Source organism: Poromitra crassiceps (genome assembly GCF_964638095.1).
Source record: "Poromitra crassiceps genome assembly, chromosome: 15".
Lineage (NCBI taxonomy): Eukaryota > Metazoa > Chordata > Actinopteri > Beryciformes > Melamphaidae > Poromitra > Poromitra crassiceps.
The window spans coordinates 40526025-40542676 of record NC_139634.1 but is presented as its reverse complement, the minus strand read 5'-3'; the positions used below and the strand labels follow the sequence as shown (position 1 = coordinate 40542676).

General features: G+C 47.3%; 1 protein-coding gene across 1 annotated transcript in view; it reads left to right on the top strand.

Moving 5' to 3' along the window:
• Positions 1–10503: 10503 nt before the first annotated feature.
• Positions 10504–16652, top strand: part of shtn3 (shootin 3) — a gene marked incomplete at both ends in the record, with an annotated part of 54688 nt that continues 48539 nt past the window's right edge. The window contains one exon of the mRNA XM_083651902.1: positions 10504–10572. Within this exon, the coding sequence (XP_083508028.1) occupies positions 10504–10572 (69 nt within the window). The remainder of the gene's footprint in view (positions 10573–16652) is intronic.

The window sequence follows — 16652 nt, the reverse complement described above, 5'->3', positions numbered from 1 at the left end:
CCACAGCATAGTGTTCCCCAATACAACACTCCCACACATCAGTTCCTATCTGTAGTTGAGACACTACCAATGCTCACCCCTGTATGTGTACTGCTGATTCGCTACATACTCCCCGCCCAACAATAAGGTCAACGCCCACGTTGATACCACATCACACATCCCCTTGTACCAAAACACACCCAGCATCTTTTTTTAACAGCTTCTTTGTTTTTCAACCACCTTTTATGTTTCAATCTCAGACTTTCCCACATCTCCTCCCCCACAATATCTCATGTCATGCACATCCTTTACTTTCTGTTACAACATTTCAACATTTCCAACCACCATCTCCTCCTGTTTTTTTTTTTTTTTAATACAACTCAAAGTCCCCCAAGTGTCCTGGAGCCCTTGGCTCTCTCCGTGGCCGTGTTAGTCTCTGTGAATCTGCCTGCGGGGCTGATCCCACCTGCAGTGTATCTGGGCTTTCACGTCCCTGAGTGGGGCCCGCCCGGTCATGGCCGGACGCCCCTCTCTGTGGAAACAGAGTCCTTCTTTCAGCCTGTCTAGGTGAAACCGCCGGGCGGCCGAGATCTGGGGGAAAGGTGCACCCCCCCCCGGTATGGGGCCAACCTGTCTCGGTGGAGTACCTTCTTGCCACCAAGTGGCATCTGCACTCGGTACACCACCTCCCCCATTCTCTCCATGACCCTGCATGGGCCTGTCCAGTGACAGTCCAGTTTAGGGCTACGCCCTTTTTTTCTCCGGGGTGTGTACACCCAGACCAACTCCCCCCCCTGGAAATGGTTTCCCTTTGCCCTCACGTCATAATTTCTTTTTTGTTTCATGCCTGCTTTCTCTAGCTGGTCCCGAGCGAAGTGGTGAGCGGACTCTAAGCGATCTTGTAGCCTCCTGGCGTACTCTCGCCCTGGGGGAGCGTCCAGTGCATCTGGTGGCTTGCCGAACGCCATTTCTGCTGGTGTCCGCAGTTCTCGACCTAACATGAGCAGAGCTGGTGTGCAGGAGGTGGACTCTTGTGTGGCAGATCTGTAGGCCATGAGGATGAGAGGCAGGTGCGTGTCCCAGTCCTTCTGGTGTTCCTCCGTGAGGATGGCCAACTGCTTTTTCAGCGTTCGATTGAATCTTTCTACAAGGCCATCGCTCTGGGGGTGCAATGCTGTGGTCCGTGTCTTTTTAATGTTCAGTTTCTCGCACATGGTGGCGAACACTCGTGACTCAAAGTTTCTCCCTTGGTCACTGTGTAGGGTCTCTGGTGCTCCGAACCTACTGAACATGCCGGTTACTAGTGCGTCGACCACCGTCCCCGCCTCCTGGTCGGGCAGTGCGTACGCCTCTGGCCATTTTGTGAAATAGTCCATGGCGACCAGGACGTATTTATTTCCACTGTCTGAGCGTGGGAAAGGTCCCATCACGTCTACTGCTACCCTCTCCATGGGGGCTCCTGCTGCTAGCTGTTGGAGCGGGGCGCGAGACTGGTCTAACGGGCCTTTGTACGCTGCGCAGAGGTCGCAGCGTCGACAGAAGTCCTGTACGTCTCTCCCCATCCTCCCCCAATAAAAGCCTTGTCTGATGCGACGGAGGGTTTTGTTTACCCCAAAGTGCCCAGCCCCTACAGTTCCATGGCAGCTCCTGCACACCTCCTCCCTCAGCGTCGTCGGCACTACTTTCCGCCACTTATGCTCTCCTGTCGCTGGCTCCTTGGCTCCTTCCACTTCATCAGCACTCCGCTACTCAATCTCAGGGTGTCGAACCCTGCCCACAGCCCTTTGGTTGTGTCGGTGGCCCCTGCCACCTCTTCCCAGGGCGGCTTCTGGCCCTCTTCTACCCATTGCAGTACTGGTGATAGCTCCCTGTCGTTTTCTTGGTGGCCCCTCCAATCCGCTGCCTCTGCCACCCGCAGCGTCTTGCACACTGGTCCATCCCCCGTGTGGTTAGGGCAGATCCTAGCTTCCTCTTGGAGCTCTCTCTCTCTTCCTTCTCTCTTTTCGCAGTACGTACACCCTCTCTCTGCGCAGGGTCGTCGTGACAGGGCGTCTGCGTTGACGTGGCGCGCCCCTGCCCTGTGTTCTATCGTGAAGTTGTAGTCTGCCATTTTCTCTAACCAGCGGCACACTTGCCCCTCCGGCTCTCGGAAGGACCACAGCCACTGCAGCGCCGAGTGGTCGGTCCGTATGGTGAACCGCGGCTGCCCCAGGAGGTAATATCTAAAGTGTCGTAGTGCTTCTACTACGGCGAGGAGCTCCCGGCGGGTGACGCAGTAGTTACGTTCTGCTTTATCGAAAGTCTTGCTGTAGTACGCCACCACCCGCTCCCCGTCCGGCCCCGCCTGGGACAGCACGGCCCCCATACCCCCGTTGCTGGCATCAGTGTCTAGTAGGAACGGCAGGGCGGGGTCTGGTGCTCTAAACACCGGAGACTCGGTCAGCGCTTTCTTGAGGGCTTTGAAGGCTAGGTGGCATTCTGTCGTCCAGTGGAAGTCTGCGTTCTTCTCTTTTAGCCTGAACAGTGGTTCCGCTATTTTAGAAAACCCGTTTACGAATTTCCTGTAGTATGCGGCTAGCCCTACGAAGCTCTCGAGTTCGCCTTTGTTTCTGGGGGTGGGCCACTCCATGACCGCCTGAGTCTTCTCTTCCAGGGTGCGAATGCCCCCCGCGCCGATGCCATGCCCTAAGAACTCCACCCTCCTCTTCAGGAAGTGGCACTTGTCTGGGTGTAACTTTAGACCCGCCTCTGCTATCTTCTGCAGGACTTTTCGTAACGCCCCCACTGCTGCCTGGAACGTGCCCCCGTGTGTCAAGATGTCATCTAAATACACGACGCATTCGGATCGGGGAATGTCTCCCAGCAGCTTCTCCATTAACCTCTCGAACGTTGCTGGTGCGTTGCACAGCCCGAAACTGAGTACTCGAAACTGCCACAGCCCCTTCTCTGTGCGGAAGGCGGTCTTTTGTTTGGCATCATCGCGGAGGGGCACCTGCCAGTACCCGCTACGGAGGTCTAGGGATGAGAACCAGGATGACTCTCCCGCGGGGTCTAACAGTTCCTCGATGATGGGCATCGGGTATGCGTCTTTTTTTGTCACTTTGTTCAGCCCCCTATAGTCTACACAAAATCGCATTTTGGGGCTATTTTTCTTTCTCACCAGCACTACCCCTGACGCCCACGGGCTGTCTGATGGCTCAATGATCCCCGCCCGCAGCATGTTCTCTACAGCTTCGTTCGCTATCTCTCTCCTCGCTGCTGGGACCCGACGGGGATATGACCTGACGGGTCGCGCCCCCTCAGTGTCTATTTCGTGTTCCACCAGGTGGGTACAGCCTAGCTCATCATCCGACATGGCGAAAATGTCTTTATATTCCTCTAGTACCCTCCACAGTTCATCGCTCTGCTGGGGTTCTAACCCTTCGCTCTGGCGTTGGTGCAATCCCCTGAGCATCTCTAACCTCTCTCTCTCCCCCTCTGCCTGTTGCGCTGGCTGAGGGCAAGTGTTTGGAGGTGGGCTAGGGGCGGGGCTTTGTGGAGGGGCTTGGTCTGCTGGGTGGGGCTCATGCACTACGGTGACGCGATATACAGTGATGTTATTTACATTAGCTCTCTCCTCTGGAACGGTGGGAGGGTGGCCCATCTGGACTACTGGCCCCCCTGCAAATGTCAATGTGCTTTTTCCTAGGTCTACTGTGCATTTGTTTAGCGTTAAGTAGTCTTCCCCCAGGATGCAGGGTCCCGTCATTTCTACCACCCACACCGGAAAGTCCACTGTCTATCCCCCCACTGTTATCATTACGTGTCCCCTCCCCCTCATTGGCATCAACTCACCGGATACTGTTCTTAGCAGTTGTGCTGCTGGCTGCTCCAGGCGCGTCCCCTCGGGCATCATGTTGACGTTCACCAGCGTTGCCGTACACCCCGTGTCCACCAGGGCGGCGCAGTATCTCCCCTGTAGGTAGACTGGAACATGGCAGCCGTTCATCGCGCGCGGCCCGCTCTGCATGTTGACAGCTCCGGCGATGTCGTCTACTTCGGGGCCCGGCGGAGCCCCAGCTCCCCGTTGCTGTCGGTGGGCTCCTTCCTGCGATGACGTGGCTACGGGGACTGTGGCATCGTAGACCCGTCTCGTCCCATCTGGACGGGCCCTGTGCCGTTTCCCTGGTTCCACGCTCTCCGGCGGCAGTCTGCTTCCCGATGCCCGGGGCGTCCACATCCCCAGCAGATCATGCTCCCTCGGGCCCAGCTGTTGTTCCGCTGGGTGGGCTGCCGAGCGGGGTTGGGCTGCAGGGTCGCTCTGCGGAGCAGTTGTTCTGTCAGCTGTTGTACTGACTCGGACAGTTCTTTCACCCTGTTGCCTTGCTCTTTCACCGTGTTGCTTTGCTCTGCCAAGGCCGTCTTCCACGCTGGCTCTTCTTGTAGCTGGCTCTCCGCTGCCATTCTCACCACTGGGGCGGCCTCCATTATGCCGCTGCTCTTGTCCCAGCCTTCTACTGTCTCTATCTCCAGCGCCAACCCCAGCGCTGCTCCCAATGTTTTCGGGTGTCCCAGCGTTACCTTCTGGCTTAGACTCCGTGGCTCGATGGCCTGGACAAAGTAGCTTAGGGCTAACCCATCCAGCGCCTCCGTCGGTAGCTGGCTGTATGCGCGCCGGCTGAGAGTCTCAATGTCCGTTGCCAGTGCACGCAGCGACTCACCCTGCCGTCTGCGTCTGTTACACAGTTCCGCGGCTACGATGGCCTGCTCCTCACATCGGCCGAAGCGTCTCCGCAGGACCCCCATCACCACATCCAAGTCCTTTGTATCAGCTATGGCCGACACGCACGCCGTAGCCTCGCCCTCGAGGGCCATCACGAGGTGGCTGGCTCTCTCCCTTCTCGTCCAGCCATTCCATTCTGCAGCCTCTTCAAACTGCTTGCAGTATGCCTCCCACTCGCCTTTACCGTTGAATTTTGGCGGGGTGATTTCCTTTCTTCCTCGCCGCCCGCTGTCCTTTGTCGCCTCGACCCGTGTCCCGTCTTTGTCCTCGGCCCGCAGGCTAGCTCCGCTGGGCTGTGGCACAGCCTCCATGGCTACAGCGGCAATGTCAACCCGCTCGATCTTCACCCTCACCGGCCCCGGTTCCTCCGCTCCTTCTCCCGCCTCGCTAGCTTGCCTGCTAGCTCCCTTGAGCCGCGGGATAGCTTCCGTGGCTACGGTGATAGCGCTGTCTAGTCCGGATCTTATCTTCACCAACCCCAGGCTTTCTGCTGTTTTTCCCGCTCCTCGATTGAGTCGTTTGCGCTCTTTCTTCAGGAACTTGTTAACCATTTCGCCGAATCTGGAGGCAATATTCACCGTTTAAACTTCTGACGCCAGTGTAACGTTCCTGGTATGTCATGAGGCAGAGGCTTCTTGTTGGTACAAGGTTCTTTATTCTCCGTTAGTTATATTACAACTCTCAGCGGTTGTCACGCTCATAACTAGCAACCTTCTCTTGTAGCAGTGTGTGGAGACTGACGCGCATGCTCAGTCTTTTTCGGAAGTATTCCCACAGCATAGTGTTCCCCAATACAACACTCCCACACATCAGTTCCTATCTGTAGTTGAGACACTACCAATGCTCACCCCTGTATGTGTACTGCTGATTCGCTACAATATCTATCTATATCTATCTATATATATATATATATCTATCCCTATTACGAATGTATGCTTTTTCATTACCAAGTTACTTCCATTTCCTCATGTGAATGAATGAACCTTTATTGCCCCTCAGGGAATTTCCTCTGCACAGAGACAGCCCAAAAGAACATGAACATGACAGACAGGCACACATATCCTAATACAAACATGAGCATAATATACATACATCATAAAAAAACATCACATTGCATGACCAATCAAAAGCACCAGGTGCATGATCAATAAGGGCTAAAAATCAAACCAAAAAAATTAAAACTTGTTAAGCAGCTGAACTCTGCGTGGAACAAAGGATGTAATGCCTCGTTTAGTTCTCATCCTAGGCATACAGTACCTTCGCCCTGAAGGTAAGAGTGCATACTCAGTATCTGCAAAGTTCTTCTGTCCACTTTAAAACTTCTAAGTTTCCTTAAGAAGTAGCCTAGATATGTTGTTGAACCTTTGCAGACCTGGCATTGGTGTTGGCATTCCATGTCAGTCAATAATAGTGCAGGTAAGTAGCCTACTCCTGTACTATTTCAATGGGTGAATTATTCATAGTCACAGGGGACAGAGAAACAGGGTTTTGTCTAAAATCAAAGACCATTTCTTTAGTCTTTTTGTGTTTAAAACCAGTGAATTATCTGAGCACCAGTTATGTGCCATGTGTTTCAGTTGTCATTCGACTTCTGTCACTGTGCAGTGAAGGTGCTGAACTGTAAGTAGACAGCAGGTGGCAGCAAAACACTGGAAACCTTGTTGCATTTTGGTTGATTTAAAGGTCACGCCTTATAAATCTGCCAATCGAAAGGTGTGTCAATGAAGCCATTTCACAGGTCCCTCTTTTAACAAAATGACTCATTCAATATTTTTACATCCCTAAGTACTGCCGTAAATCCTGTAAGCTATCGAAATGTAGTTCTCTTTTCAGCTTTCAGACGGTATAAAAAAGTTTAGTGTTAAAAACACCTTTCTTTAGTTCTATTTTAAAGCATTAAAAAGTAGGCCTACACACACTGCTGCAACAGTAATGCTGAACCGGTGCTTCTTACATACGACATCAAAACCATAAAATGAAAGTAATAAAGTGCAATTTATTTATAAAGCCCAAATCAAGGTAAGTTAAAATAAGTTAAAAGGAAATTACGTTTCAAAGTGACTTACACTATTACAACGTGTACAACTTCCTTCAGAACATTGATTGATTTTCCCAAACCAGGATGTGTTTGGAACTAGAATGCCATATTTCACATTCTCTCAACGTTTCTCTGTAACACGAGACTGAAGCCCAGTGAAAAAGACAAGTGGTACAAACCTTAACCTACCAAGCCAGTGACAGAGCTCCTTCCAAGAAGATGAACCAATGAAAATAAATCATTTCCATGTACAGTATTTTGTTGCATCTACTAGCATGCTGCTTCATTTGGTTTCAGCTCTCAACTACAACGTTCATGACGACGACATTATTCACTTGTTATTAACACCCTGGGAATAAACCTCAACTTGAGGACCAACACTTGCCTGAGGTTCACACTGGAAACCAGAGTATGATTTTACTGCTGTGGCCATGAAAAAAAGGCTCATTGTAATTCCTCAGACTTACCTATAACTAAATGTTAGGATTGCAACATGTTAACTGTTATGGCAAATCAGTAAACAGATCTAATATGAACTGGAATTGGAACTGGAACACCAAGAAACAAATACATGAGAGTGTAAAACTGCATGTGTTAATTTTTCAAGAAGACAACTCTGTCTTTCTCTCTCTCTCTCTTGCTACACACACGCGCACGCGCGCATGCTCGTGCACACACACACACACACACACACACACACACACACACACACACACACACACACACACACACACCTTTTAAATGGATTATGTTACCATTGGGCATATACTTAAGCAATATAGCATGAGAGCCAGTGTGTTGTGGCAAATATATCCCGCTGATCAGCTGTTATCCCATGAGGCCGCAGGCCACAACACACGCAGCTCGAGTGCTATATTGCTTTTATAAAACGGTTTCCAAGTATGATAATATAATAATAATAATAACACTATAAGTCCGACTGGCATGGCATTCTGATAGAGTCAGTTGAAACACTACTGTAAGGCGGGACCTCTAGCAAGAAGATAGACGTGCGGGTGATTTGATTGGATCGTTCTGGAGACTGAAGTTGACATTGGCCAATCCTGGCGCTTGCTGAGAAGCTGAGAGCTTTCTGCAAAGCCCGACACCAACTAACGTTACGTCTTATTTAGAAATGCGGGGTTAACAGCCTTTTTTTTGCAAAGAAGACATTAGCCCGCGTCTATTCTTGTACAAAACATAATTTTCTGCGAAGTATTAGTAAAGTTATAAGCGAAGATCGATTCACAAGGATCTGACAGCTGTCTCCGCCATTTTTGTTTTTTCTACATTGTCATTTGAGGTAACCAAAGCCTTTTAGTAAGAGAGTTGCGTCTCATAACCCATGGCCATGGGTTATAAGAGTGGTATACGGTATTTATACCATGGCTGTGAACCAATCAGATTGCTTGATTTGAGAGAGCCATTTTATAAAGTACATTAGAACACGGCTCTCTTGAATACTCGATTCTGATTGGTCAATCAACAAGATTCACCGGTCATTATTTCTCGACAACCGACCGCTGCTCTGCCACACCTGGATTAATCAGTTGATAAGAGCCTTTTGTCAGCAAACACTACTAATTAGGCCAACCAGTTGCAGCTGTGGTGTCTTGTGTGCCAATTACGAATGAAACCGCTTTGTCGTTGAAAACGCTATTAAAAAATCTATTTGAATAATTATTTTTGTCAGATTATTGAATGATTTAGTTGTAGGCCGTGTTCTAAGCGGGATAATGTATAGTGAGCCGGTGATTACTGGAAATAATGACCTTCAGGTGAATGATTAAGCTCAATCATTCACCTGTCGGTCATTATTTCGCCAGTAATCACCGGCTCACAATACATTATCCCTTACATATAACATACTAAAAGTCTACCAACAGGAAAATTCAGGAAAGGGGTCATTTTCAAGATGGCATCCGAGATGGCTGCCGGAAGCTTAAAATGGCTATATCTCAATTCCTACAGTATTCATCCTAGAAATGTGGCTTTGGTGTCTAACCCTAGGTTTTAGGGCTCAATAAATATGATCGTATCAGTTAATTATTTATTGACAAATCCCAGATGGTGTCCCAAGAGTGCTGCCAATTCACTGAAACAGCTATACAGTGATACTGATCAAAATTGCATTACATCAGTTAGGAGATGGTTTTATCCAAAACTACTTATTTTTCCCCTTTTTTTAATAGAAGGGCGGTTAGTTCAAGAAGTGTCCAGGTGTAGCCGGAAGAGGTGTGTTTTGACCTCATTCCACCAGTGTGGTGCCAAGGATGAGAAGAGTCGCGGCCGGGATGAGCGACTTCGTATTTTCCTGTTGATAATTGATGTGAGCTGTTTTCATGGCATGGGCATGATAGCTATTTTGACAGAAGACATACCAGAGTATAGACCTATAGGCACAGCATGAGGGAACTGAACATCGTAGAGAAGTGGTTGCGATAACAGATCATCATCGCTTTGCCAAACATGTTCGCAGGGAGATCACATTCAAAGACCTTCTGAGTCTCACTGACTGTAACAAGAGGGTTGATCTGCTTTGGGAGTCGTCCAACTTCAAACAGGCCACCAGGTTGGCAGGGGATGATGCACATTATTCATCGTGGAAACAATGATAATGGATGATAGACATGTACTCTGGTCTTCAGCCAGGTATCTAGTAGCATGGCATTCTGGTTCCTCCACTTCTGTCTGCTCTGCCATCAGTCCAGTCAGTCCAGCTGCAGGGAGCTGCTGCCATCTAGTCACTAGTGGAGGAGAATCAACTCCTAAAAGAGTCCAGGTTCCAAGGGGTCCGCAGCAAATTGATGAATTGTAAAAATGTACACATTATTTCACTGAGAAGTAGAATAATTACTATTTTGATCATAGTTTCATTGTTATATCTGCCTACAGTACACAGGTAGTCATGGGAATTCTGCACAAAATCATATCTACCAGATTTGGGTCAGAGAGACAAAATGTGTGTGTGTGTGTGTGTGTGTGTGTGTGTGTGTGTGTGTGTGTGTGTGTGTGTGTGTGTGTGTGTGTGTGTGTGTGTGTGTGTGTGTGTTTGTGTGGAGGGGGGGGGGGGGGGGTTGTCTGTCACTGTATTATGGACTAATATGGGTCCTCATAAAAAGGTCCAAGTGGATGACTATCCTCTCGTGATCCTCAATTTTAATAAGCAAAAATCAAAACAGGGAATGAAACCTGCATAGCCGAATAGGCTAAACTATGTCCATCTCTGCATCCAACCTGCCTCTCCCTTCAGATGGCCCACTCCCCCCGCACATGCGCAAATGGTTTAGTCCGTCGCTGCCTGCCTGCATGGTGAAGGGAGGGAGGGGGAGGTGTGTCGTGTGTGTGTGTGTGTGTGTGTGTGTGTGTGTGTGTGTGTGTGTGTGTGTGTGTGTGTGTGTGTGTGTGTGTGTGTGTGTGTGTGTGTGTGTGTGTGTGTGTGTGTGTGTGTGTGTGTGTGTGTGTGTGTGTGTGTGTAGGGGGGGGGGGGGGGGTCCAGATGATGCTGTCAGTGAAAGGAGGAGGAGTATCCTGTCCGCCGGCCAGCTGAGCAGGAGCGCTCTCTCTCTCCAAGTCTCCATCCCCAAAAAAGAGAATGGGCGCCGGTCCAGACATGTGCTGATAGAAACAAACAGCTTCTGTGTAGCTTCTTTGTAAACCGCCTCTCTCGTCTCGCTGGAGAGAAAGAAAGAAAGAAAGAAGGGAGATCTATCTCTACAACAAGATGCTTCCCTGCTCATCCTCTGCGCAGATGGACGGATGCGAGGAGACAGAGGCGCACATGCAAACAGAGGTAACAGAGGAAAAGCACGTTTTTCTGTGCTTTTGTTTCTAACAGTTCGTCCTGTAAACCATTTGAAATCTATTTTAAAATAGGGGGGCAATTTGTTAATTCTATCAGGTTCAGATGTTGGAGGAGCCAATGTCTGTCGCTAATTGGCTATTTTTGCCGGCCGGCTTCGGGTTTTTTCTCTTCACCAAAGAGCTGCTGAACCCCTCCCTAAATTTGTCGCTCTACTCGCCATTTACACAGAGACGAAATGATGCTATATAGCCTAGATATTTACATGAGTCTTTGTATTCGTGTTTCATTTTTACTTTATGCATTTTATGAAGAAGTCACTGAATTGTCAAAAAAAGATCCGAACCTTCTATAGAAATGTGCTGAAATATAATTATGTTTGGCTGTGAAGCCGTTGGTTGTGTGAAGACAGAAAGAGCCTCGCCCCAGGTTTTAATTGATAGCCTATCTTAAATAGGCTATAGTTCATGATGTCGGGATCCTGCGTGTCAAAGCGTCCTGTGATTCTTTTCTTCTGCAGAACAAAGCCTGTATCACTGTCACATCTGCTGGACGCTTCTATCCTAAATACCTTATACACAAGAAAAGCCCAGTGGGAATTGAACCTTAGTGCCTAGTTCTTACCCACTGACAGATATAATGAAACCCCTGACCCTGGCAGTGTTTGGTAGTGCCTTGCTTTGAACTATGCAGGGAATCAAACCCGTAAGTAACCCTGTCTACTTCTACCTATATGACCTACAAACCTATAATAACCCTTTATAGTGCCTTGCTCATCATTGAGCTTTAGAGAATCAAACCCCTAACAACACTGTAGTGTAAGTAGGCTATTAGTGCATATCTATATAAAAGGGAGCATGTTCTCTGTTTGTTTAAATTTGTGTCCCACTGATGATGTCATAGGAGGCATTGTGACATCACTGATGATGTCATCAGCCTATAGTAGCTGTACAAAGACAGAATTGAACGCCTAACCCTGCTGCTGGCAGTTTGTTAGTGCCTTGCTCTACCCATTAACCTATCATTATAATTTGAAGGTTGTCTGCTTCATATTTTGCTTTTGTCTTTGTTGCTGTGATTGTTGCACTGCATAATGCACCTTTGTAACATTGCTCGTTTGCTCACATATGACTATTAAATTAATCTGGAATCTGAAAGATTGGACCCCTGAATCCTGGCAGCATTAGTCCCTTGCTCTGCTTATTGACCTATAATACACAGGGAGTTGAACCCCTAACTCTGCAGTGTTATTGCCTTCCATTGCCCCATACACAGGGAGTTGTACCCCCACCCTTTCCGTGCTAGTGCCTTGCTCTACCTACCTACAAAGGCAGACTTGAACCCCTAGTGCTCTCTACTCATTGACTATACAAATAAGGAATTGGACCGTCCACGCTGGCAGTGTTAGTGCCTTGCTCAGTGACATGTAAAGTGGGAATTGAACCTATATGTCTTCATGCACGTGAGGCAAGAGCAACATAAAGATCAATGGTTAGTTACACACAACCTCCATTTTTAAACACCCAGCTGGTGTCAATAGGATGGAACATAGAAAGTAGCATTGTTTCTAAGGAGCTAGCATTAAACATGCCTGTAGCTAGCTAGAAGTTCTAGAACATATCTTATCTGTAGATACCCGGTTGGTCCCAGCTCCCATACATCAGATCAGCAATACGTCATTTTGTAGGGGGGGAAAACACAAGCCACTCGCTGTTGACTTCAATGTAAAATAGCAGGACCCCTAAAAAATGTAGAAAAATAACAGAATTAATTTTGTTTATTAATGACCAAAAGACACCATGACTTGACAATATATAGCCTACAACTCGGCCGGCCACAGAATGAGCAAAATACACCGGAAATATGACTGTGACCCATCTAAAATCATGTAACTCATGACCTGCCTGTGACCTGGTTCCGGTGTCCGCCTGTTGCTAATTTAGCCTTCCGACGCTAAATGCTGTTGTAGTGGAGCGATTATGTACAGTCTATGAGTGGAGCCCAGCGTCGTCGTAGGCTACTCGGCTCAGACTAGACTGCCGTAACATGTGACATGAGTCACATGATTTTAGATGGGTCAAAGTAATATTTCCGGTGTATCTTGCGCATTCTGAGTTGTAATATATTGTCATGTCATGGTGTCTTTGAGTCATTAATAAACACAATTAATTATGTTATTTTTCTATTCATTTTTTTGTTACTGCTATTTCACATTGAAGTCAACAGCGAGGGGCTTGTGTTTCCCCCCTACAAGGAGGCGGGACCATATTGCCGATCTGATGTATGGCCTCCTCCAGTTTTTGCGTCTTTGAAATTATCTATCCACATGAAAATTAGCTCTACTGCTGTTGTAGATGTGTGGCTGATGTCTGTTACTGCAATATTATTTCAGAAGAAAGATATATAGTCCTGGGCTTTATATGGGGGGCAGGGGGAATAAGATGCAGTGGTCCCAGTGTCGGACCGGTGTCTCGCTCTCCCCACACACAGGGAATTGAACCTCTGACTGTGGCAGCGTTGGTTGGTGCCTTGCTCCCCGGTGAACCCGCCCACCTTGCTGCAGTCTATTGAACCTGACAGAGCTTTACTGCAGGTAGAGCAGAAACTGGGCCAAGAGGCAGAGAGCAAGCTGGCTGCTGAACAGAGCAAAAACCACACCTTTTATTTGACCTATTGAAACTTCCAATGGGTGGAAGCAGTTAGGATATTATATAATATATATATATATTATATTATTATATATTAATATTATTAATAATAATAATTAATAATAATTCATTTTTTTTTAAATAATATTATATATTTTATTATATATTGTTATATTATATATATATATATATATATATATATGATTGATCTCTCTGCTGCATTTGACACGGTGAATCACCACATCCTTCTCTCCACTCTCACTGACCTCGGTATTTCTGGTTCTGCACTCTCCTGGTTCACCTCCTATCTCTCCAACCGCTCTTTTCAGGTTCTCTGGCGTGGGTCCCTCTCTAAAACATGCACTCTGAACACTGGTGTCCCTCAGGGTTCTGTCCTTGGCCCTTTCCTTTTTCTTCTTTATGTTAGGTCCCTTGGTCACGTAATCTCTTCTCACGGGTTATCCTACCATAGTTATGCTGATGACACTCAGCTATTCCTCTCCTTTCCCCCTTCTGCCACTCAAATTGAGACACGTCTGGCCGCGTGCCTCAAGGATATTATAACATGGATGACAGACCATCACCTTAAATTAAATCTGGCAAAAACTGAGCTACTTTTCCTCCCTGGGAAAGACTGCCCCCTCACTGACCTCTCCATCACTATTGACAGCATTACCGTACGTCCGTCAGAAACAGTCAGGAACCTTGGGGTGACCTTGGACAACCAGCTGTCCTGCTCAGCCTTTATTGCAGCGACCGCTCGCTCCTGTAGATTCGCCATGTACAACATCAGGAAAATCCGTCCGCTTCTCACTAGGGAGGCGGCTCAAATCATTGTACAGGCCCTGGTCCTCTCACGCCTGGACTACTGTAATGTTCTGCTGGCGGGGCTACCTGCCTCGGCCATTCAACCCCTTCAACTCATCCAAAATGCAGCTGCCCGTCTGGTTTTCAACTTACCGAAATTTTCCCATGTCACTTCCCTTTTCCGTGAGCTCCACTGGCTCCCCATCTCGGCCCGGATAAAATTCAAGACCTTGGTACTGGCCTACCGGGCAGTTCACCGGTCAGCCCCGCTCTACTTACAATCCCTGGTCAGCTTCCAAACATCCCACCGTTCCCTCCGCTCCTCCACCTGCACGGCTCGCCTCGCCCCTCCATCGCTACGTGACCCCGGTGAACGCTTGTCTCGTTCAAGACTGTTCTCCTCCATGGCTCCGCAATGGTGGAATGAACTTCCCCCCTTCGTCATGCTGGCCGAGACACTGCCGATTTTTCGCCGGAGACTAAAAACTTACCTTTTCGGGCTACACCTGGGTCCCTCCGGAATCGGTTAACCCTTATTGATTATATATGGTTTTAGTTATGTTTTCATTGTTTGTATTTCTCTGAATGAATTGTATTGAAATGTGATGTAAGTCGCTTTGGATAAAAGCGTCTGCCAAATGAAATAAAGAAATAAAGTAAAGTATATATATATATATATATATATATACACGGTATATATATATATATATACGGTATATATATATATATATACGGTATATATATATATAGGCTATATATTTATTTTTTGAGTTTTGCATGTTCACCTTTATTAGACAGGATAGTGAACAGACAGGAAAGGTAATACTGAGAGGGGATGACATGTGACAAAGATCCACGGGTCGGATTCAAACCTGGGCCAGACGTGGGCATAACTGGCAGCATGGAGAAGAGGGAGATTGTCTTACTAATGGATAGACATATACATTGTCTATGGAGGGGGGGGGTAACTAATCTGTAATCCAATCTAGAAATAACAGAATGAAATGCAGTATATATTAAGGCGGCGATAGGATCACATTAAAAAACACATTTACGCTTCAAAAGTCATAACTGTTAAAAAAAATGAAAATGTTTCTGATAAACTGTTTGAACTGACACATAATACTGGTAATGCTTAAGAAGTGTTTTGTAATGGTGTTAATATACTGATATACTGTAATAAGCGACTTGAAATTGATTTGGTTAGAATTAGGTTTAGATTGTTATCAGTCTCGCTGGCCAGCCTCCCCTCCCTACCGTGAGAGGAGTCTGGCGCCACGGAAACAGGCAACTGGGATAAGCGCTCCCCTGCTCTACAGCTGCTCTCCCATTGGAGCGACTGTTTCAGTCGCTGCCGGATGTCCGTAATTTGCCCATGTATAATAGTATCCTTCTTTGCCTTGTATATTTTCTTAATTTTGTCTGCTTTTTGCAAGTTATATAAAAAAAAAATGTAATTGGCCAAATCTTTGCCTACACTGTATATTCAAGAAAAATATTGGTATCGGCATAATATCGGTATCGGCAGATATCCAAATTCAGGTATCGGAATCGGATCGGAAGTGAAAAAAGTGGATCAGTGCATCCCTATTCATGACTCGGCTCGGGTTGAGAATTCTCATAAGCCTTAGGCCCCGGGTCGGGCCGGGCTTGATTGTCTCGGACCCGTGTCGGGCTAGGGCTTAAATTCTAGGCCCGTGAAGCCAGGGCTCTATACTACTACTGTGCATGTTGCTGCCCGTGAAGCCAGGGCTCTATACTACTACTGTGCATGTTGCTGTCCGTGAAGCCAGGGCTCTATACTACTACTGTGCATGTTGCTGTCCGTGAAGCCAGGGCTCTATACTACTACTGTGCATGTTGCTGCCGTTTGGCGCACGGGACGATTCCATCATTCGTAAATGACATGTTTACTTTTGCTCGTTGTTTTGCTGTAGGATAATTGGAATGGTTAGCGATGAAGTGAACCCGTGTAATGAACCAGTGTGCAGGGAGTGAGTGTGCAGTCTGCAGACTCCAGAGGGACGGTCAGCTTTCTGTCGGGGACGCCGTTATCTCTGTTGCACACAGGAAGGCCCTGAACGCTCCAAGACTTCCAATGACCTCTTCAAATGAACCAAGACTTCCAATTACCTCTTCAAATGAACCAAGACTTCCAATTACCTCTTCAAATGAACCGTGCGGAGAGAAGCAATAGCACGGAGGATTCACTGCCAGAGACTAACTGCAGAGGAAAGACTGCACATCTTTTAGCCGCAAAGAAAAGAAAAAGTAGAATAAGAAAATGACTTGAGATTCTGTCATGTTTTCATTAGTCAGGTCTGAGGAGCGATACTGTGTGTTCAGAGATCTTACAGATCATTTGACTAAGGTAGTAAAAAAGAGATTAAGGGCCCTATCATGACAAAAGCCTTAATTTAGCGCTTGTGCCGTTAAATTAATGGGCGCACCCAAGTCACCTGCTATTCTCCGTGCCCCGCAAAATTTCACCCGGGCCACATGCGATCCAATTTGGTCTCAAGTGGGCCAGACAAAGAAAAAAATCAACAATAACCTATAAATGACAAAACCTCAAAATGTGTCCAGTTTATATTATTGTCAAGAATTACAGGTAGA